The sequence below is a fragment of the Cryptotermes secundus genome, unplaced genomic scaffold, assembly GCF_002891405.2.
Source record: "Cryptotermes secundus unplaced genomic scaffold, Csec_1.0 scaffold1164, whole genome shotgun sequence".
Taxonomy (NCBI): domain Eukaryota; kingdom Metazoa; phylum Arthropoda; class Insecta; order Blattodea; family Kalotermitidae; genus Cryptotermes; species Cryptotermes secundus.
The window spans coordinates 96551-119119 of record NW_019731586.1 but is presented as its reverse complement, the minus strand read 5'-3'; the positions used below and the strand labels follow the sequence as shown (position 1 = coordinate 119119).

General features: G+C 38.9%; 1 protein-coding gene across 1 annotated transcript; it reads left to right on the top strand.

Moving 5' to 3' along the window:
- The first annotated feature begins 12547 nt into the window (after positions 1-12547).
- LOC111867237 (cytochrome P450 6k1-like) lies at positions 12548-16369 on the top strand. The gene is made up of 3 exons (XM_033752602.1): positions 12548-13756; positions 15612-15863; positions 16194-16369. Exons 1-3 carry the CDS (start codon positions 12616-12618, stop codon positions 16367-16369), a joined length of 1569 nt encoding a protein of 522 aa, XP_033608493.1. The 5' UTR covers positions 12548-12615.
- Positions 16370-22569: the final 6200 nt, after the last annotated feature.

The following is a 22569-nucleotide window of genomic DNA, read 5'->3' as shown; positions in this document are numbered from 1 at the left end:
GGCATTAGGAAAAATATGTTGCTTCAATCTTCAGGTTCGAGGATTAAACAAAGGCGGAACCAACATGAAGCAGGTGACAATCACAGTCTTCTTATTGGTAGACCCAGAGAATGGAGGCTTATTCAGCCCATGATTTCTGTGTTTAGTAATGGTAAAAGAGAAATTCATTCATGGTATGAATTTATGTAGTGAATGAATAAAGTATAATCTGTTTCATACAAAACTTTATCGTTTGCCTCTTGAATCTGATATCAATTAATATCAAGAATTATCGAGGCTCAGAAATTATAACTTCTGTTTTCAATTTAGGTCTCCGATCTGCATCTTGCCCTGAAGGCTTGCACCTGGACTGAAGTGTTGCGACGTATCCTCCTTCCCTGGGAAACATTCAGATTATGTATATAATACAACATTCTCTAAATCATGTAATACAGAAGTCTACTATTATTACACTATTTAATAATATATATCTAGAACCCACGCCATCGTCATGAGGAGAAAGGTACCAAAATTAGTTAAATCATAAAGATTAAATTAAAAAAAAAACTAAAATTATATAACGCGCTGTGGATGAGCTTCATTTGCATGTCAAGGAAACAAGAGTTTTCTCGAGTCATAGGTCGGTGTATTCAAGAGGTACAAGCTTCAAGAATTTGTCTGAGAGACATCCTGGGTTAAGTTTAAATTTTTGGCCGCGCCATAGCTCAAGTTGTTAGTCGCTGGCTTCCCACCGCGGCGGCCCGGGTTCAGTCCCGGGTCTGGTCAAGTGTGATTTGTAGTGGACAAAGTGGCGCTGGGGAAGGTTTTCGCCGAGTACTTCCGTTTCCCTTGCCAATCTTCATTCCACCAATTGCTTCACAATCACCCTCACCTATCATCTGGGGCTGGTACAATAGGCCAGAAGTGGCCGGAGTACAAGGGACTTAGTTCCACCCCACTAACAATAAAGAAAAACTTTAAATTTTTCGAGTTATTCGTGTTGTCCTATTAGAGGCAAAGGGTAATATAGGCTACTTATATATTGGTAAAAACGTTTGTGTGCGTTGAGTGCTGTGTGGCCTCTTGAACGTTCCTTCTACACACGCTTGTAGGTATGATACAGCTCGTGTGTATCAAGTGGTAAACTTCGAAGCAGTTGCTGAGTAGTAATAAATCTAACTGGGATGTATATTGTCTTTTGTGAGGTATATTTATGTATCATCGGAAATTTCTATTGGAAAACACTTTTTTGGCGGTTTTTGTATATGTCGACCTAATCCTTCCAGCCGAGCTGTCTGAGGCATGTACTATCTTCGCTGGCTTGGAAACTGGGATCGTGGATTCGAATCCCACTCAGGGCATGTATGTTTAGTTTGTATGTGTGGGTTTTTCTGTGTTTGTGTATAGGTAGAGGCCTTGCGACGAGCTGATCACCCACCCAAAGAGTCGTACCGAATGTGTAAGATCTAGAAAAACCTAAGTGAACGGAGAAGTTCATGAAGGTAGGCCTAGGCCCACTGGGGCTGTAGTGCCAAGGAAAGAGAAAATCTTTCCAGCCGCACTATGGCTCTGGGGTCGACCCAGCCTCTAACGGAAATGACCACCAGGAATTAATTACATAATTTTCCTGGGGAGTAAAGCGCGGCCGGCGCGTAACGTTGATAAACTTTGCTTTTTACTGCTGGTAGGGTGGGACTAAATCGCTTGTACTGCGGCCAATTCTGGCCTAGTTTACCAGCCCCAGATGATAGGTGAGGGTGGTTGTGGAGCAATTTGTGGAATGAAGATAGCAGGGGAAACCAAAATACTCGGAGAAAACCTGCCCCAGTGCCACTTTGTCCACCACAAATTCCACTTGAACAGACCCGGGATCGAACCCGGGCCGCCGTAATGGAAAGCCAGCAACTAACCACCTGAGCTATGGTGCTGCCTAGGATGAACAATCTTACCGCCATCTTTGAGCCGATTGTCTAGATAATTTAGGACCCTCAACGTCTCACAACCATATGGGCCTTCACGGCCTGGTACAGGGTTAGCTTTACTTTACTTACATAATTCTTAATGTATTCGTCAAATGTTCTTTTTCTACTGCATGAAATGTGGCAAAGTAAAATTGAAGTACTGCAGGAATGCCTTCTTTCTTCTATACAATGGAAAATTTCTTAGTTAGTTCTATTGATTCTTATGAAAGTGTAATGATAGAGCGTAAAAAAGAGTTTAAATTCTTAATTTCATAAAAGGATTTTAATTTCATATTTCGTGTGACATATTATGCGATTCTAATGACTAAGAACAGGGAATCTTCGCGCAAGGAAGCAGAAAACCCTGTGACATTTCAATTGCAAGAATACTCAAGAATTGTATCATCTGATGCGTACACATGAACTCTGAGTTGTGTGTAACTGTCACATGTTTGAGCTCTGCCGCCTAAGGGAACAGTGCAGAAAATTACTGCAAAGTGTCTTCATCTTGTAAGATTTGAGGTTTTCACAGCGGTGACTATGAAGAAAGCAATCTTCTGGGATGTGGCGCCTTGTAGATATTGTGTTAACCGACGTTTCGGAGGAACGTATGGCCTATATCTTCAGGGTAGAAGAAAAAAGAAAATCCGCAAGCGAAGACCAGCGTGAGCAGATGCTAATACACTAGTGTATTTTTTTTTACTTCTACCCCTCATGCTCCCACTGTGGAGCATAGGGCTGATTTCTCAGTTTCATGATAATTTTCATAGACGGTAGAACCCCTTGGACGAGTGATCAGCTCGTTGCAAGGCCTCTACCTAAACAAAGGACAACACAAACACAGAATAAACACATACACACACCAAAGATCTATGCATTGTGCGGGATTCGAACCCACGTTCCCCTCTTCCGAGCGAGCGAAGACTGTACATACCTTAGACCGCTAGGCTACAGACATTTGTGTATTAGTGTACACATTAATGTACGTATCAGCGCCTGCTCACGCTGGTTCTTCGCTTGCGGATTTTTCTACCCTGAAGATGGAGACGATACGTTCCTCTGAAACTTCGGTTAACACAATATTTACACGGCGCCACATACCAGAAAACTGCTTTCTTCATGTATTCCTCCTCTTCTTCTTCTTCTTCACTGTATCACTGGTGTTAACCAGTCTGTAAATCTACTCTCTATGTACTGTGTATGTGGCTTAGTGAAGCGAAAACCTCTCAGCATTTAAGGAATTTAGATTCCTTAATTACTGCAACAGTCTTCGCCTCATCCAGAACAAAGAAAATTAAATCATTACAACAGCGAGAGGTCACATTTGGAATCTGATGATATATGATGCAAGAGGCATGCCAATTCAGAAAGCTGCTTTTGAACTTCCGAATTCACATGGCAAAACAATTTTATGTATTAAATAGAGGAGTTTTGGGAACAATCAAATAAAACTGAATTATACAGCATGACCTCAAGGTAGACTTTCTTATTTTATGGAATGACAAGGGTATAATATGTGCTTTTATTGTGAAAAAATATTTGGAGCATCAAAGAGATTTGGCAAAAGACAACTTGGAATTTGAGTCCGATTATAATTCATCCAAAATGGGGGTGGACAATGCACAGCATTTTGCTCTTTCTCCGTTCATAATACATCATCTAAGTGGCCAAAGAAAGTTTTTATTTCAAGCTGAACGAATAAATATTGTTAAATCGGTTACGGCTATTTCTAATGCCAAACCGATATGCAAGGAAGGAGTTAATTGGTTTTACAAATAGTGTGCCCGTACCTTAGTTCTGGATGCTAAAAAGAAATTGTGCATGTTCTTCTATCACCAGCAAGCATTCAGTCACCTTCTACTGCATGAAAGTCATTACTGTACCTCCAAACATTTTGCAGCCCAAAGAGTCCCCGCAGTAGGCCCTCAATTCCTCGTGCATGTCAAGAGAAGGAAGCAATTTTTTCGGAAATCTTCGGAGTCAATGCTGCTTATCGTCCGAGAAGAAGAGGTGGAACGTGTTTCATGGGCAAAAAGATTAAGGAACCTAGATGATTTCTTGATTTTGTTTTCTTCCTATGTACCATGTACAATGCATGCAGTAACAGGAGCAAAACACAACACAGAACACGGTACACAAATGATTGTAGGAAGAATACTCACATAAAAGATGATTGGCGTAATTCGCGTGTTTGAGTGCGACGTAGGATGAATCCTGAAAAGTTTTATTATTTATAATTCATCGACATATATGACAAATACAGATTTTAGTCATTTTAGAATGAAGACATCATGGCATGCAGTACAATAGTTTAACGTGCATAAAGACACCTCAGGATGGCACATTAGTGCTGAAGCATGTAGTGTGGAAGTGAAGAATAAGGTGAAAAAGTGTATATATTGTATCACGGTTAGCATAAACCATGGACATGGGGAATGTACAGTACTATACTCTCAGGGTTTATTAGAATATCTCCAGAGGCTATGTTGTAAATTTCAGATTCCTGTATGTCATAGTTCATTAATGAAATGTGTAATTATGTTGCTGCTTAATGAATTTTAAGAAAAGTTTCGGCTGAGCATTTAACTCGCTCATAAAGACGTTGGTGGCCAATTAATTGCTGCCGTTTTATATTCGAATGTGTGGTAAAAGTCACTTGCGATAATTTAATCTCGACAGGCGATTTATCGGTATATGCGATATTCTTGTTGTCCAAACTAGGTTTTGATTTTAAAATCCAACAAAATAAGTTTATTGTTGTGTACATTCTCGATAGCAATTTGAAGTTTATATTTGAGATTAAAACAGTCGTTTAGGACAGCAATTATTTGAAAAATTTATGAGACAACTGTTTTTTTTACATAATGTTAGCAATCAGAATTACATGATTCTATAAGCTAATTTGCTCTCTTATACTTCTTGACGTGGAGAGGGCTTATCCAGAGATAACTCTCGTTAAGCCTCTCTCAGGTCGGCTAGCCAATTCCTATGAGACACGTATAAGCCAAAGGCCATGTACGAGTACAGATTCTCAGAGTATAAATGTAAATAAAAAGCTACATTTGAGTAAACTGCATTGGTGAATAACTCCTGTAGATAATAAGTTTTTTTCTGCAGCAACAGAACACGAAGATCTGTACATTGCTGAACAACCTGATGTAGTGACACTTCGTTTCGGGAACTACTCGGTTCACACGCCTGCTAGAAACAGGCTATACCGACTCATGTTTTTCTTGCTCTTCCTTAGTTCCAAAAGGTGAATTCTAAGATGATCACACCATAAAAGTTCTATTATTTCCTTTTAAATTTTTTCGAATCGATTTTGACCGATGCTCCTAATATTCCACTCTAAATATTCTGAGATAGTAGTATCATCTTGAATAAAATCTCTAAGATGACTTATAGTACTTGAAGTTTCACAACAAATTCTACTTCCATCCCCCGTTTATTATCGAGAACTTGCAGACATTTCCTTAATTATTTTGGGAGGATCTGAAAGTTCTTCTAGAATAACAATAAACATAAAAAAGGAATAGCAGAGTCTTATAAAATTGGCCTTCTAAATATATCCTTTCAGCTATGAAGTACCATTCATGTGTTGTATTCCTATTTTTTCTAAATAGACGGCTTCCTTCTGTCTGCTACAGACCAGAATAGCTTTAATATATTTTTCCCATTAGCGTAAACAATAATTTCATTAAATTAAATGCGTAATAGGCTATTATTTTTCAGAAATAATTAACCAATCATGCATAATCTGTTTAAGTTATTATCAGCTACATGTGACACTTGATCCTAAGAGAACCTTATCTCAAACTTTGAAGTGAATTTTTCAGCAAAGGAACAAGTTTGTCGTAAGCATGTTTGTAATGTTATAAACTCCATACACCATTTTGTGAGGTATAGGAGAGAGTATCCAATTTGAGCATGATCATGACTTGTTCTTATTCCACATTTTGTAAAAATATAAAATGTCTATATAAAAGCGGGATATTTCTTCCCCCGTTGTATAACTGTCGTCCTTCCTCAGACAACAACGCACTTCGCCATTCATATTACGTCAGCAGCGTAAGTACCTGTATATATGTAGTGTACATATATTTATACATTTATATTCTTAGTTGAATGTAAACTCGGAGACGCAAATACAATATTAAAACCGATCCTATAGTAATACGGGACACTCGACAGGAGAGTTGATACAGGAGCTGACTTACGGGACTGGTGGCTGAGAAATCCAGGTTCGATTTCCCTTGCTTCCCTGCCGACTGATCACGGTTATACAGCATCAACATGCTGATAGTCTCATGCAATTTTACACGTAATAGAAACGGGAAAGTTCTGGACCAAGTTATTAATTATTAACTTGCCAAAAAAGTTGCACCTTGGGACTGAATTGTTACCTTCTAAATAATTGGATGTTTGAAGTCACAGCAACATAGGAACGTCAGTAAAACTTTAATTCCTTGTTCTAATAAAAAGGTTCCAGCACAATTACGAAATGTGGCTTTCCGGTTTTACGGATGTTATTGTTTCCTTCGTGTGATTTGTTTTAAGATGATGTCAGGATTTTGGACTGGATAGGCCGAATTACGGGGAACATTCCAATATACTTGGTTGAGGCACTATGCTACAAGCCAAAAGGTCGTGGGTTTGATATCCGATGAGTTCAATGGATTTTTCAGTTGAATTAATATTTCCAGCTACATTATATCCCAGGGGTCAACTCAGGCTCTTACAAAATGACTGCCAGGAATCTTCCTGGAGGATAAAAAACTGCGGGAGCGTAAGGCTGTCAGTCTCACCGTCGTCTGTGGGCCGATTTTCTGGAGAATGTGGAATCATCGACGTTTCACAATACGATGGACCTCCACGGCCAGCTACAGAGATAGCATTACCTTCTTAGAGTTAATTGCAGAAATACAGGGCGTTCAGCCATCGAGAAAACCGGAGGAGCAGCGTGGATCGCACACATTTCGCGCAGATTGCTGCTGTAACTGCCGATAGCGGAATGAGTCATCAGCACTGAAAAACGCGCACTCTCGCTAACGTAGAGCGGATGGAATGTTTCTCCGCGACTACTGTGCCCTTCCCCGGTAGAGTGCAGTCATGTCGCTGATTTCCTTACATCAGTTTCTGTGCATGCACACATTCATAGGAATACTGTAAAAAGTTAACACAAACTTACCGTGCTTTATAACAGGTGCTGAAAGTGACCCCTTCTGCTTGCAAACATGCCTCGCATCACATAAATAAATTATGCAACACTTTCTGAAGTTGGTCCACGTGGCGTGTTCGGGTATCAAAAAGATTCCGTTCCTTATCAGAATTATTTGAGAAGCTTAATTAATAGCGGGTGTTACATTAATCCAGTTACAGATGCATTGCTATAGCGGTCACTGTTACGTATGTATTTTATCAAATGGTTTTAATTGCAACCAAATTTGTCTTGAGGGCTGTCAGGATTTATTTCCCTTACTCTGCAATAACCAGAGAGTTTAATTATTTGTGTAAGTGCATTTGTTGAAAGTGATATTTGGGTATTATCGGACAAGAGATCTAGAAAAAAAATCGGATCTACAGGTAATGAAAAAAATGTAAGGTAAAGAATTCGTTGTGTCGCTCCTTAATTTTTTTTGACATGGAATTAGTGTACATAGTTATTGACAAGGGTTAGCTGACAACAAGAGATGCCTGCCGGCAGAGAGTGGACATAATTCCTTAGAAGGCGAGGTGAGCAGAACTGAGGAAGATGCATATTTCAGTGGGATAGGACAACCTGTAACTATACAATAATACATTGTGATTAGTTTAAAAGGAGAAGAGTCAAACGGAACCATCTTCTATCATTAGTTGCGATGCAGGTGGATGGTTAATACCATTCAGTGATTCACAGAGATGTGAAGTATGGGCCAGCACACATTCAGCTTAGTGACGATTATTGTCATAATTATGGCAGCAAAAGTTATTTTTGTATCTTCCATTAGGGCAGAATTTTTAAAAATAGCGCAAAGCAGAAGTAGCATCGGTTGGTGTACTTCAGATATGAGAACTGTGGTTATTGCTTTGCGTGCTGTTTTTTTTTCGTCATTAAAGACGTATTTTATACTATGTGTTTGTTGTGGCAGGAAACACATGACTATTGCATGAAAAATTCATGATAAAACACATCGCATAAACAATACTTGTCAGAATGACTTAACATAGAGAAACGATTCTTGGAAGTCAAAATGATCCATTATTTAAATTAGCTACGCATTTCGGAAGCCAAAAACCATATTCAAGGCTAATTAGATAGACTGACAAGCGTTACACAATTCTGACACTATGTATAACTTGGCGAACAGAGGACATAGGCAAACGTGATTCTCAGATGTAACCCAGAATTCATGAGACGGTACAAAGATGAAACGGGAAAAACGGTAGCGAAGTTCGTTGGGGCACAATGCTACAAGCCGGCAGGTCGCGGTTTCGAGTCCCGATGAAGTGATTTTTTTTTTTCAATTTACCTAATCCCTCCAGCCGCCCTATGGCCCTGGGTTCGACTCAGCCTCTAACAGAAATGAGTACCAGGAATCTTCCTGGGGATAAAGGGCGGCCGGCGCGTAATGCTGACAACCTTACCGACATCTGTGCGTGGATTGCCTAGAAAATGTGGGAGCCTCGACGTCTCACAATTCTATATTGATGAAACTGATATCTATATAGTACCCAGTGCTCAGGGGAAAATTCCGCTTTATAGTTGTCATCCGTAATTATTAATCAAGTAACTAAATACGAAATCCCCCTAAGGGGACATTATCACACAAAATCAAAATCTACCATTTCTTTGCATATTGCTAGGTTTCCCTAGGGACAATGAAAATGTTGAGTATACAATTGTTAGGTTCAGGTACGTCGATAGAGGAAACGGAGAAAGAAGTTTATTAGATATTTTACTGGAGAAGGAGCTATTACCGTGTCGACGGACATCATTTTGATAGAATTACAATGCCTAGGTTTAAGCATGAATGACTGCAGGGCTGAGGATTACGACACTGAGGCAGACATGGTTGCCGTGAATTCAGTCCAGAAACTTTCTCTTATACCGCGACGATGTCAGCTGGGTCTGCAGCTAGGCGACCCAGCCAAGTTGCCAACTTTGGCAGTATTTCCTGTATGATTCTTACAAAAAATATACACTCCTGTCCCTGGATCATTCAAGAAATCGACGATATTGAAGGATAAATTGAAAATATTTTTGAAACATTTCCCAGAAAGCGATGGTTATGCAGGCCGAATGATTTCAAAACTATAAGCCTTCAGTTTCACGGAAACTATGATGCTATTCGAAATCTTCACAAAACGTGTGATTACCCTGAAAAAGTGAGAGACTACCAACAGAGTTTAAATAAAAAACAACTGACCACTCTTTACTGCAGTTTGTGATATGGTACGAATTTTTATTTCATGTTGACAGAATAAACGGTCTTTGGCAAATAATGTTACTTATTTAAGTAGCAGAGTGACTTGTCTTCAACTATTCTCTAATTAATATTAGAGTTAATTTTAACGTTTACACAACACGTTTTTATTATTATTATCACACTACATGTTTCGACCTCAAGGGGTCATCCTCAGGTGTACGAACACAGTTGTATAATCACACGCAATCACATTCGTTTTTTACTCATTCGACTCTGTATCCTATCCAGGTCCACGCTCTATAATATATTGGGTTCCTCCTACAAAAGTACAAGTTAAAATACCATTACAAATGTTAAAAGTTAAGATTTAAAATTTAAATTTCGTGAATTGCAGTTTCATTCAGGTCATTGGTATACTTTCACTTTCACTTGCTTTTCAGTCTCTTCCTACTTACGCTCATCACTGCGTACAGTTCACTTTAACTAGTTTTACTATTATCATTGGTTAAAAGTTCGTGCATTAAAGTTCAACTTTATCATATTGGTGCACTTTCATTTTTTGGAGGTCTCGCTGTTCTTCTGTGTCCTCTGATGCTGCTGGATCTGTTTACGAGCCTTGTCGTTATCACAAGGCTCTTGAGGTCGAAACATGTAGTGTGATAATAATAATAAAAACGTGTTGTGTAGACGGTAAAATTAACTCTAATATTGATTAAATACGCAGCAGGATGCAAGAAACAATTAAAGTTATTCTGTAATTAGTTCAAATAATATTATTCTACTGGACTTTGTTCCATATTAAATGAGGCTTTTAAAGCCGCAAGAAACATTAAATTTGACTCCTCGACACGGACAAAGCAGAAAACACAGTTCTTCTATTTTTGCCTGGGTGTGTTGCCGACATTGCCTAGCAACGGCCGCTTTTTAGAGAGTCACCGCTTAGCATCGGGTCTACATGCCACAATATATATGGCTAAAAATTTCTGCTATTGATGGCAGCAACTTGTTTATTTGCAATCATAATTTCTGGCCTGTTGTCAAGGTCAAGTTTGTTTAAATGTATTTTCGTCTTCTTAGAAAATACAATAGGTAAGATAAATTATCATGTTCTATTTACGGGGGAGCCTGGATAGTGCAGTCGGTATAGTCACTCACTGGGTAAAGGTTGGCCGGTAGTTTTTTTTTTTAAATTCGCTAGTGGAGTGTGAAGTCTAGCTGTGTTCACTTGGCACGGCGGCCACTGATTGGCCTATTATACTTGAACCGGTCGATTATGATGATGGAGAATTTTGTGGAATAATGATTGGCAGGGGAAACCGAAGTTTTCGGAGAAAATCCGCCCCAGCGTCACTTTTTCCACCACAAATCATACTTGACTGGACCACGGCTCGAACCCGGGCGGCCGCGGTGGGAAGCCAGCGACTAATCGCTTGAGCTATGGCGCGGCATTGGAAGGTAGTTGCGTCAGATTTCAAGTTCTGGTACGGTCAATTTTTTTCTCTCTATGTCGTCCTGACCGGTTCTAGGGCCTACCCAGCATCCTACCCAATGGTTACAGAGGGCACAGTCCCTGGGATAAGGGACAGGACATTAGGTCGACCACTCACCTCTACCTAATACTGAGGTCAAGAATAAATCCATCTGTACAGTCACTTCCCCTTACATTTTAATGGTGTGGTGTTCAATTAGTTAAGTATCGGATAACTTTCAATTCCTTTGCTTCGTGATTTTTGTATCCCTGCTTTTGATTGAAATAATTGTTTACATTCCCCTACTTGTCACTTGCCCCTAAAATGATTGATGATATTGATTCCGCACACGTTTCCTCGGTCTAAATCAACGCGCACATCCTCACGTTGGCAGCAACTTGCTTGAGCCTGGATTTCAAATTTTGCTGGCCATTCCGTCGATCATGCTGAATACGACATTGTTCACCCGATCATTTCTGGCCTCTTTTTATCATTGATTGCACTTTGCCAGTTCGAAGTTCTAAACAATATTTTAATATTTCTTATAAGATATATTACGCAGTGTTCCTCACTGTTGTGTTCACTGTACAACGACACATCTGTTTATGCTGACGCTGACAACTTAATGTTGCAGTAACACAAACCTCTGATCCACAGATTAAGCAGGTCACTCTGCACACATTAAAAGGTTTACATATCCTGTCTGCTTAACTGGAAAACTAAAAACTTACATCATAGAAAGAATGTATTTATAGATATCACAAGAAGATTAAGGCTGGTTGTTTCTATGACAAATTTTCTTTTCGCCCGAAATTAGTTACAACAAACATTAAGACTGACAGATTCCAATGGCTCAAATTCGTCGAAGAAAATTTAAAATCTAACGCTGAAGAGTTTTCGAAGAACGTTTCAGAATTCAAGAAAAGTAATATTGTTTTAATATATCCTTATGTCGAGTGTATTCTTTTAAATAGGTCTCGTGATTCTGTGGAGGCCTTTGCAAAATATAATCAACCAATTTTTTACAGATTTATTCTAGAACAATTTCTTATAATGATTAATTTATGGAAATGTTATCCTTTGCTCCTATTTTAAAATACGATGTACGAAATAATACAAATCGAATGCGAGAATCGAAATCAGTAGGAGTCGATTCTATACCGAACTTTTATATAAGGAATTGCTCTCAAATATTCGTGAGTGTTCTCCATTTATATTTAATTTAGCCTATGTAAAAATATATTTTCTAACTAGTGAAAGCAAGCAGGTTACTTTCCTTCTTATAGAGTAAAGCAAATCTCTCTCTCTCTGTCTCTCGCTAATTTTCCACCCATTAACCTTGTCAATAATTATTCTGAAGTTTCCAAAGCCAGTGCTATTAATTCATCTTTAACTAAGTCACCTCCATATCTCACACGAAGTCTGAGTTCCGAAACAACTTGCGTGCATGAAAGCATACAATAATAATCTCTTACAATAAGAAATTAAGACTACGAGGTTTAAATTAAGAGGAGGTTGTAAGATTTGAGGCTTTCACGGCGGTGACTATGAAGAAAGCAGTCTTCTGGGATTTGGCACCGTGTATATGTGGTGTTAACCGACGTTTCGGAGGAACGTATCGCCCCCATCTTCAGGGTTGAAGAAGTATAAGTAAATCTGCAAGCGACAAAACCGTGAGACACGGTCAAGCAGAAGACTGCTTTCTTCTTAAGAGGAGGTTGTTTTTATTTCAGATTTAATCTGGATTTCAGATCACAATCCAACTCTTTCATTCATCAGTGTTTATAGACGCCTATAAAAATGAACACGGCTGTTGTGAATATAATTATTTCATTATGTAAAACCTTTTTAGTAATTCTTCTAGTGCTTTATGCATACTACAAATACCGTTATTCTTACTGGAAGAAGAAAGGTGTTGCATACCTCGAGCCCTCTTTCCCGTTTGGAAACATTGGAGATGCACTACTACAAAGGAAATCTGTTGGGTTACAATTCCAAGATATTTATAATAAACTTGCCGGTCATGAACTTGGAGGGGCGTTTTCATTCATCAGACCAATGCTCATAGTTCGAGAGCCAGAGATGATTAAGAACATCGTAGTTAAAGATTTTGTACATTTCCACGGCCATGGTACGTACTTTGATGAAGAGAGTGAACCTTTATCTGCCAACCTGTTCACGCTGTCTGGATATAGATGGAGGAATCTTCGTACTAATCTTACACCTACTTTCACATCTGGTAAAATGAAAACTATGTTCCAAATTCTTGTTGACTGTGGTAACGAACTGGGAAAGCACGTGGATCAGTCTGCTGCTAATGGGGATAACATAGAAGTGAAGGATATTCTGGCGAAGTTCAGTACCGATGTGATAGCACTGTTTGCTTTTGGAGTGCAGTGCAACTGCCTTAAGAATCCAGATGCTGAGTTTAGAAAATGGGGCAGAAAAATATTCGAAACTAATAGGAAGACAGGAGTCAAAGACGTTGCCATGTTTGTGGCTCCTGCTTTGCCTCCAATATTGAAAATACCTTTCGTGCCTCTGGATGTATCACAATACTTCAAGAAGATGGTGAAAGAAACAGTTGAATATCGGGAAAGTAACAGAGTGAAGCGAAATGATTTCATGCAGCTTTTGATAGAAATGGAAAACAAAGGAACGCTTGATACGGAGGAAGAAACCAGTGACACATCAAAAGCAGATAGTCTGAATGATGCTGGTCTAACAATGAATGAAATCGCAGCCCAAGCATTTATATTCTTTGCTGCTGGATTTGAAACCTCTTCGACCACTATGAGTTTCTGCTTATATGAGTTGGCCATGAACCGGGAGGTACAGGAACGTGTTCAGGAAGAGATCGATGCAGCGCTAAGAAAACATGAGGATAAAATCACTTACGAAGCCATTCAGGAAATGGAGTACCTCGACAATGTGATCTCAGGTAAATTTCAGTACTGCGTAAGTTTGGGGACACCGAAATGTAACGTGCTAAATTCTGAATCATTTAAGAAAACATTTCTTACAATGAATTCATATAAAACATGTCTCTGTTTTTCATTATCTTAAAAAGGATTCATATAAAACATGTCTCTGTTTTTCATTATCTTAAAAAGGATTCATATAAAACATGTCTCTGTTTTTCATCATCTTAAAAATATCCACAAGGATTTTCCTTAAGTATGTTTATAATATAATAATACTGCACATTAATAAACATAGAAAACTAATAGGAAATATTCTTACATAAAATTATGACCTTGAAAACATACTGTCCCGAACTCTTGGTCTAGAACAGGGGTCTCCAAATACCCTGTCTCTTTATAGTACCTCTTATAGGCCCACCTACCAAGAGGCCGCTTTCAATCTATCTGTTTCTCCATTAGAATAATATACGTGTAGTTTCAATCCGAATGATCATGTAAGTGGTTATTAAATCCTTCAAACAGGGTGGTAGGGCGGCGGCTAACGGTCAGTATGTTAAAATTTCATGGTTTGTATCGCCATTGTGTACGACAAAGGAATCATACTACTTCTATATTTTTTCAATCTTTGTTTGTTCGGTGACATAAAAAATGTACCGAAGTATCAAACTGAATAATTTAAAGACATTTTATGTAAGTTTCATGCGGCATAATTATTCATCTTTTTACAGACGATGATAGTGTAATACATATTTTCAGAAATTGATATTTGTCTCCCTGAAAGCACAAAATAAATTTTTAAGACCGAAGCGTCCCGTATGTTGTAGATTATACAGCACTTTTTATAACCTCGTGGTATAGATCTATTTATGAACATGTACATTCATAACTTTCGTGACTTACAAAGGCCTACTTTATGACCTCTTCAAGCAAGAATGGAACGTTTACACAAAACGTACTGTGAATATTATCATAACTTAATCTTTTCCATTTTTGTTCATCGTTTGCCTCAATGTTGTCTAGCATTACGAAAAAAAAGCTTTCTTATATTGATAATCATTACGTGTTCCCCATTTTAATCATTAATAGGTTTTTGTCATGTGTGTCTGTGCGTATGAGCGCGTATTACTTAGTTGAATATTGACTGAAAATTTTTAGAAGGTGTAAATATTGAAGAGAAAATATTTAAGTAACAGAGACCAAAATAGAATGAATTCCTTCACAAACTGTAAATGTGCCCCAAAATGAACTTTAATCATATCAGTTTGGCAGCACTGAAAAGGATGGAATACAATGTAAAAGAACAGAGAAGCTTTCTCACTTATAGACCTATTTTCTGCGCTTCCTGCAGAATGCTCGTTGAGTCCAGTGCATTTTCAACCCGTAATTCCTTAACGCACAGAGATTTTGGTTAGCTGTATTTAAATGAACCAAGGAAAGTAGGTATCTCGCCCATCCCTGAGGACAAAAAATAAATCCAGTTTCCGATACGCTGTAGTATTTCCAAGTTTTAGCAAAACGGACGATGGACAAAATCCAAAATCTAGTAATTCTGAATGTTATTCACCATTGTCTGAACGTGTTAGAAGTAAAAGAAGTAATTTATAATCCTATGTGTAATAAGTGGTGTATCCTTGATAGCTTCATCTGCATCATAAATTATGAAGCGATATCTTTTTTAGATCTGATAAGAGGACTTGATCTCTTGCAGTTGGCAATGACACCTACGGAGCAGGCTTTATAGAGAGGAACAAGTGTAGATATTCTGTTTACCTAAAACTGAACTACACTTGCACTTTCTGCTTTTATCACTCCCACATTATTACTGTGTAACAAATACCATCTTTACTACAATCACATTCATCTCGTCTGCAGAAACGCTAAGGAAATATCCTCCGGCTCCATTTCTGGTACGAGAATGTACCAAGAAGTACACAATTCCAGGGACAGATGTTGTTATAGAGAAAGGAACGTTAATTATAATTCCTGTAATGGGACTTCATAGGGATCAAAAGTATTACCCAGACCCTGAGAGATTTGACCCAGATCGCTTCAGCAAGGAGATGAAGGACAGAACACCCCAATTTACATACCTGCCTTTTGGAGAAGGCCCAAGGGTCTGTATTGGTAAGTGACACTTCACAAACCATATAAATAAATATTCATGAATGAGTGATTCGTTGATTAGTCTTCTAACATATGAGAAAATATAGTTTGTTAGGAAAGTATCAACTTCTCTTGAGAACATAATCTGTCCATTGTCACGCTAAGCATTTTACCCTGGAAAAGGACGCGGTAGTGTCCTCCGAAAAGTTGGTAATAAGCTACAATCTGATATAATTCTTAAATCCATAATATTCATTCCTCTCTGCCATAAGAAACTCATATCTCATTTATAGTGTACGTTGTTCGCTGAAACAAAACTTTTCTAAATGTGGTATTATCTTAATGTTACAGGGATGAGATTCGGGCTACAGCATATCAAGGTGGCCCTTGTATCGCTCTTGTCAAAATACAGTTTCCATGTATCGAACAGGACATCGGTGCCCTTGAAAACTGATACGAGAAGCATCATTACATCAGCTGCTGGTGGAGTGTGGCTCAAGATTAAAAAACGGTTTATAAATAAGTAATTTATTCGGTGAACATACAAAAGAAAATCATCGAAATTCAATTTCATATTATTTCCAATAATTTTGTACTAGGAAGTCGAGATTGCTCCTCGTGGGACCACTACTCTAAGTTGGTGTATAAGTGAAGTGGTAGTAAACTTGATGCATTTGCACAGTAAGCTTTATCGAAGTTGGGTAGACACTTAAAAGCTCTAACAGCACTAGTTTCTTTCTACGTTGGAGGAAAATTGGTTATCTGAAATCCCAATTTATCATAAATATGATGTCATCTGCAGCATATAATAGAATAAAATATGTCATTTCATGTATTTGTGTAGCTTATGGGAAAATAGCTTCCTTTCAGCTTGATCTTTCTAAATGTGTTCATATCAGACATAATAAAATGAAACATGAAATCAAATGAATGCCTAACCAATTAACTGGCTCCAAGGCGTACAGACATTCTTCCTAAAAGGGCAGGGGTCTCAAACAGGAGCCATGTCTAGGAAACTTGAAGACTTTATGTGAAGCCCTTGGACAAGCTCTTGTGTCGAAGATAGTGAAGAAAAGTGTCGGGTTTTCGACTGGGTTGTGGAAAGTGAGTGACTAGCCATTGTGGAGGGGTTTGCCTGCACTCTCTCAGTCAGCATCCTACATCCTGCGGGCTTTAGTTCTACTCAGACAGCGTGTTTGATCAAATATGTGCAAAACAAGCAGTTTGAAATATTTATACCTTTTACTAAATGTCCTTATGCTGTAGCCATACCACTGACACCACCATCTTTATTTGTAATCAATATTTCTTTTTAGAGTAATTATACACAAGAGGTAGCAAGGAACACTTAAGGGTGACTTAGCCCGATTCTTGGTTTCAAGAATAGGGCCTGCTTCACTGCTACAAAGACCAGGCAGGAAGCACCCCGCAGAGTTTTCCTGGAAATTCAGTTTGAAAGTGGACCGGCGGGATCCTTTGGTAAAGTTACACTTGACAAGTTTTGAACCCCATAAGTCAAAAGTGGGAAGGCCAGCAACCCACGCTACTAGTATGATTTTTCAGGCAGCTGTCTAAAACGACGTTAGTACTTTAAGGTCCAAAGTCCCAAATTAAAGTTATGTGATTAGAGCAGTGAGAATTATGGTTAACTCCCTAAATTCGAATTGTTCCAATCAGCAGAAATTAGGGTAGTAACTTGGAGGCGGAGCCGAAGCCGCGAAGATTTCTTGCTTCGAAGCAGGGTCAGTCTGCGAGAGGACTCTCTCTAAACAACCCTCCAAGTGTACAGCCGAAATTATGTTTAAGTGTTTGCCGGAACAATCTCTGGATAACTTCTAAATTTAACGTGAAAATTTCTTGGTGCCAAAAGTATAAGTGCAAGTGCAATTCTAGGGTTTGTGCTAAAAGTAACAGCCGCTAACTAACTAGCCAGGGATCCCGTCACCCATGTTGGAGAGATTTCCATGTGTTTTGTGCAACAAGTGCTGTTAAATGTACGTGTGTAGCAAGATTGGCTAATTAAACAGTGTGTGTTAGTGCCTACCCAAAACACTCTTCTCTTTCCCGCTGACGCGAGGCCCGTATTCCCCTGAGACCGAATCCCATCGCTCCAGTGAGAACGCGGTACCTAGCACCTGTAGTATCCAGTTCACCCCCCTTTTTCCAGAATTGTAAGCCGACAATAAGCTTACTGGCGCCCAGCACCCCAATAACCCATACCCCGAAAACTATTATCCACCAGAACAACAAAAAGGGAAGAGAACTGGATAGGAAGGACGCAGCCGCAACCTGCAAACTCGGAGTAACAACGGGTGAGAGGGAACGGCTAGAGGAGCAGAGGCAACCAGCAACCTAAGGGCTCTTCAGAGGACTGCAGGAGAAGGACGGTAAGAAGGAGTGGTGCCCAACCAAGGGGCCAGACAGAGCGGTTACAATGCCTTCAAAATAAACATCAATTATAAATAAATGCAAAGGTAGTTTTATAATTAAACCAATACATTTTCACATGTTAATCTGTAGAAAACCGTTTAGACCCTTGTTAACATTTTGTTCAATACTGCAAAAGTGTAGTAGATCAAATCACGCGACCGGTCTTCTGGTATTGCATACTTTTTGGACTGTTTGTTATGTACATAATGCCTATAGGACCTAAGGGTCCACGGACAGCTCCAGGTCTAAGGCCTATTGATAATAAGTTTTTTCTGTAGCAAACAAAACACTGCTGAACAATCAGTTGTAGTAACACTTCGTTTCGGGAACTGCTCGATTGATATGTCTGCTAGAAATCGGATATACCGACTTACGGTTCTCTTGGTTTTCCTTAGTTTCAAGAGGCGAATTTTAAGATACTATTATTATATATGACACTTGATCTTAAGGGAATGTGATCTAAAACCTTGAAGTGAATTCTTTCAGCAAAGAACAAGTTTCCCACAAAGAGTGACGTAAGCACATTTGCAAACTGTTTACTTTCACTTCTTAACACGTTATAAATACTGCTTGTGAGGCATAGGAAACAATATTCATGTTGCGCGAGGTTATGATTTTATCTTCTTTCACATTTTGTAAAAATACAAAATGTCTATATAAAAGCGGGATATTTCTTCCCCCGTTGTATAACTGTCGTCCTTCCTCAGACAACAACGCACTTCGCCATTCATATTACGTCAGCAGCGTAAGTACTTATATATATGTACTGTACATATATTTATACATTTATATTCTTAGTTGAATGTAAACTCGGAGACGCAAATACAATACTAAAACCGATCCTATAGTAATACGAGACACTCGACAGGAGAGTTGATACAGGAACTGACCTACGGGATTGGTGGCTGAGAAATCCAGGTTCGATTTCCCGTGTTTCTCTGCCGATTGATCACGGTTATAGAGCATCAACATGCCGATAGTCTCATGCAATTTTACACTTCATAGAAACGGGAAAGTTCTGGACCAAGTTATTAATTATTAACTAGCCAAGAAAGTTGCACCTTGGGACTGAATTGTTACCTTCTAAATAATTCGATGTTTGAAGTCACAGCAACATAGGAAAGTCAGTAAAACTTTAATTCTCTGTACTAATAAAAAGGTTCCAGCACAATTACGAAATGTGGCTTTCCGGTTTTACGGATGTTATTGTTTCCTTCATGTGATTTGTTTTAAGACGATGTCAGGATTTCAGACTATATATGGTCGAATTGCGGGGAAACATTCCAGTGTACTTGGATGATGCACTATGCTACAAGCTGAAAGGTCGTGGGTAAGATTTCCGGTGAGGTCAACGGATTTTCAATTGACCTAATACTTCAAGCCGCTTTATAGCACAGGAGTCGACTCAGCCTCTAACGAAATGACTGCCACGAATCTTCATGGAGGGTAAAAATTGCGGCAGCGTAAGGCTAACAAAATAACAGCCATCTGTGGACCGATGGTCTGGATCATGTTGGATCCTCGAAGTTTCGCAACTATATGGACCTCCACGGCCAGCTACAGGGATAATTTTATATTTTTTACAGTAAACTTGAAGAACGATTACTCGATGTTGTGATCAAAACGTTTGGAATAAAACGATCATTCTTAATCAAACTATTATGCCGGAAATTTCTTGGAAGGTCTCAAAATGCCAAGAAATTTCAGACAATGCATCAGGCATTCACTTAACTTTCGAACAAAGAACCTCCCGAATACAAGTCCTGAGTGTTACAACTGCACTAACCATGTCACTAAATTGTGTTGTTGCTTTTTTACCATAGCGGCGAAAGGCCCCAAGTAGGCAAGGCCCAGTAATTCGCGCCTCAGTAGGCAAGGGGCTGAATACTGCACTATACTGGTTATTACAGGAGGTTGGTAATAATCTTACATTATGAAGGCGAAGTCACGTGATTCAGGATGAGCGTTTGTTTCGTCGTTATTGATATCATGAGCTCTACCATAAAGAGGTTGTGCCATTCTAGATGTACCGCTTAATCATCATTCTCATCTTTCACTAACCCCTCTTAAATTTCTCCATACAGATCTCTAATGTTCTTGTTCTTACTGTTCATTGCAAGCTTATGAATTTGTCTTTCAGATATTCCCTCCTATTTTTCCTGAAATGTCTGCTGATTTCACGTCTTATATTGTTTCGACTATCCCCATTTAACTCGCTTGTATCCTGTAGCCACTGCAATTTGTCTTGTTTGTTTTGGTCTCCTAATTCTGAGCATTCTTCATCGAACCATGGTTTATGCTTTTTCAGTTCACAATAACCGACACTCTCCTTGGCAGAAATTTTTATATTCTCTCTAATAGTTTCCCAAGTTTATTAACATTCACCTCAGAGTACAAGTTTTCCACAGCCGCGAACCTATTTGAGATTTCAACATGATACTGATCTCTACCATCTACCTCATTAAATTTCTTGAGATTGAACCTCTCCATATGAACTGTGTGCGTAGTCTGTTTACTTACTGCCCGTTTATTCCTAAACTTTGCCACCACCAGTCAGTATGACATTCTGCTGCCTTGAAACAACGGACATCAAGTATACATGAGTGCCGTTTCCTATCTATCAAAATATGTTCAATTTGACTGAGTGTCTGCCAACCAGGAGATGTCCAAGTATATTAATGATGTTACAATGTGGGAACTTTGTACTCTTGACAGCAAGATTTTGTCGGTGTGCAAAGTATAGCACTCTAATTCCATTATGATCACTAATTCAATGCAAACTCCCATTCCGAATCGCTGGTTTGAAAATGTCTTCCTTCCCTACTTTGGCATTGAAACCTCCTAACATAATTTTCATATGATACTTCGCGAATTTATCATATACATGTTCTAGTTCTTCATAGAACCTGTCCTTTATGTTATTGATTTTACCTTCTGTTGGTGTGTGAACATTCATAACGATTATATCACACCAGCGAACTCTTAGTATTATATACGTTATCCTATCACTAACGAACTCTACCCACTTAACTGCTGATACGATTCTCTTATGTCCAAAAAAAAAACACTGTATATAATTCATGATTTTCATTCCCCTTCCTATAGAAAAAGGTTTAGTCTCCTGCTGGTGCGATGCCATCTCCATCCCATCTGACTTCCTGTACTCCCGCTAAATCTAGCTTATATTTTGACATGTCTTCCGCCACTGACCTGAACGACTCTGCCCTATACATACTTCTAACATTCCAAGTACCTAATATGGACTTTCGAAGTATAATAATGTATTAACTTATATCACTCAAATTGTTGTCTTATTTATCGAACTACGAAAGAGTTCTTTTTTTTTTAAATTCTCTAGGGGGGGTGGAATCCAACTGGATCCACTCGGTACGACGACCACTGATTGGCCTATTGTACTTGCTCCTGTTGATTATGATGATGGAGAACTTGGCGGAGTGAAGACTGGCAAGGGAAACCGCAATGTTCGGAGAAAACTCACCCCAGCGCCACATTTTCCACCACAAATCCCACTTAAGCAGACCCGGGATCGAACCCGTGCCGTCGCGTTGAGAAGCAAGCTGCTAACCGCTTGGGCTATGGCGCGGCCACGAAAGAGTCTTGTGAATACATCGCAGTTTATATTTCGTTGAAGTCTGTCCTGCTGCCAGGTGTACCGCTTGGTTCTGCTTTGTGCCTTCTTTGTTGATATTTTGTTAATGTTAATGAATTCCGTGATGCATTTTATCATTCCAAATACATTACTTTAGCTGATGACCTTAAATCCTTTGAGGTCGGAAGTGAATAGGGAGGAGTGGTGACAATACTCATCTTATGAGAATAGGGATATAAGTTGCAAAATATACAAAAGATATTCTGTTCTCACCCACTGTCAACACAGAAGTTACTCTCCGTCTTCAGAATCGAAACCTGAACGATCGAACAACTGTGGTAACCATCAACTGGTAGAGGAAATGCCGCTAGAGGTTTACATAAGATATTTATGTCAGTAGGATTATTACATCTGATATTGCTATCCATGTCTCGATTACAGTATTTTAATATCTCCTCTGTTTCATAACCGAGAAAGCCGGTGCAGTTAAGTCATTTCTAAATACGTCACACGCCGTATGTCGCACGAAGTTTGCGATTTCGGAAGAACTATAGTACATCAAAGCACATAAAATTAATCTTTGACTAAATTAAGCAAAGAATACGAGATTTAAATTAAGAGAAGTGTATTTTGATTTCAGATTTAAATCCGGAGTTGAGGTCACAGTCCAGGTTCTTCATTAGTAGC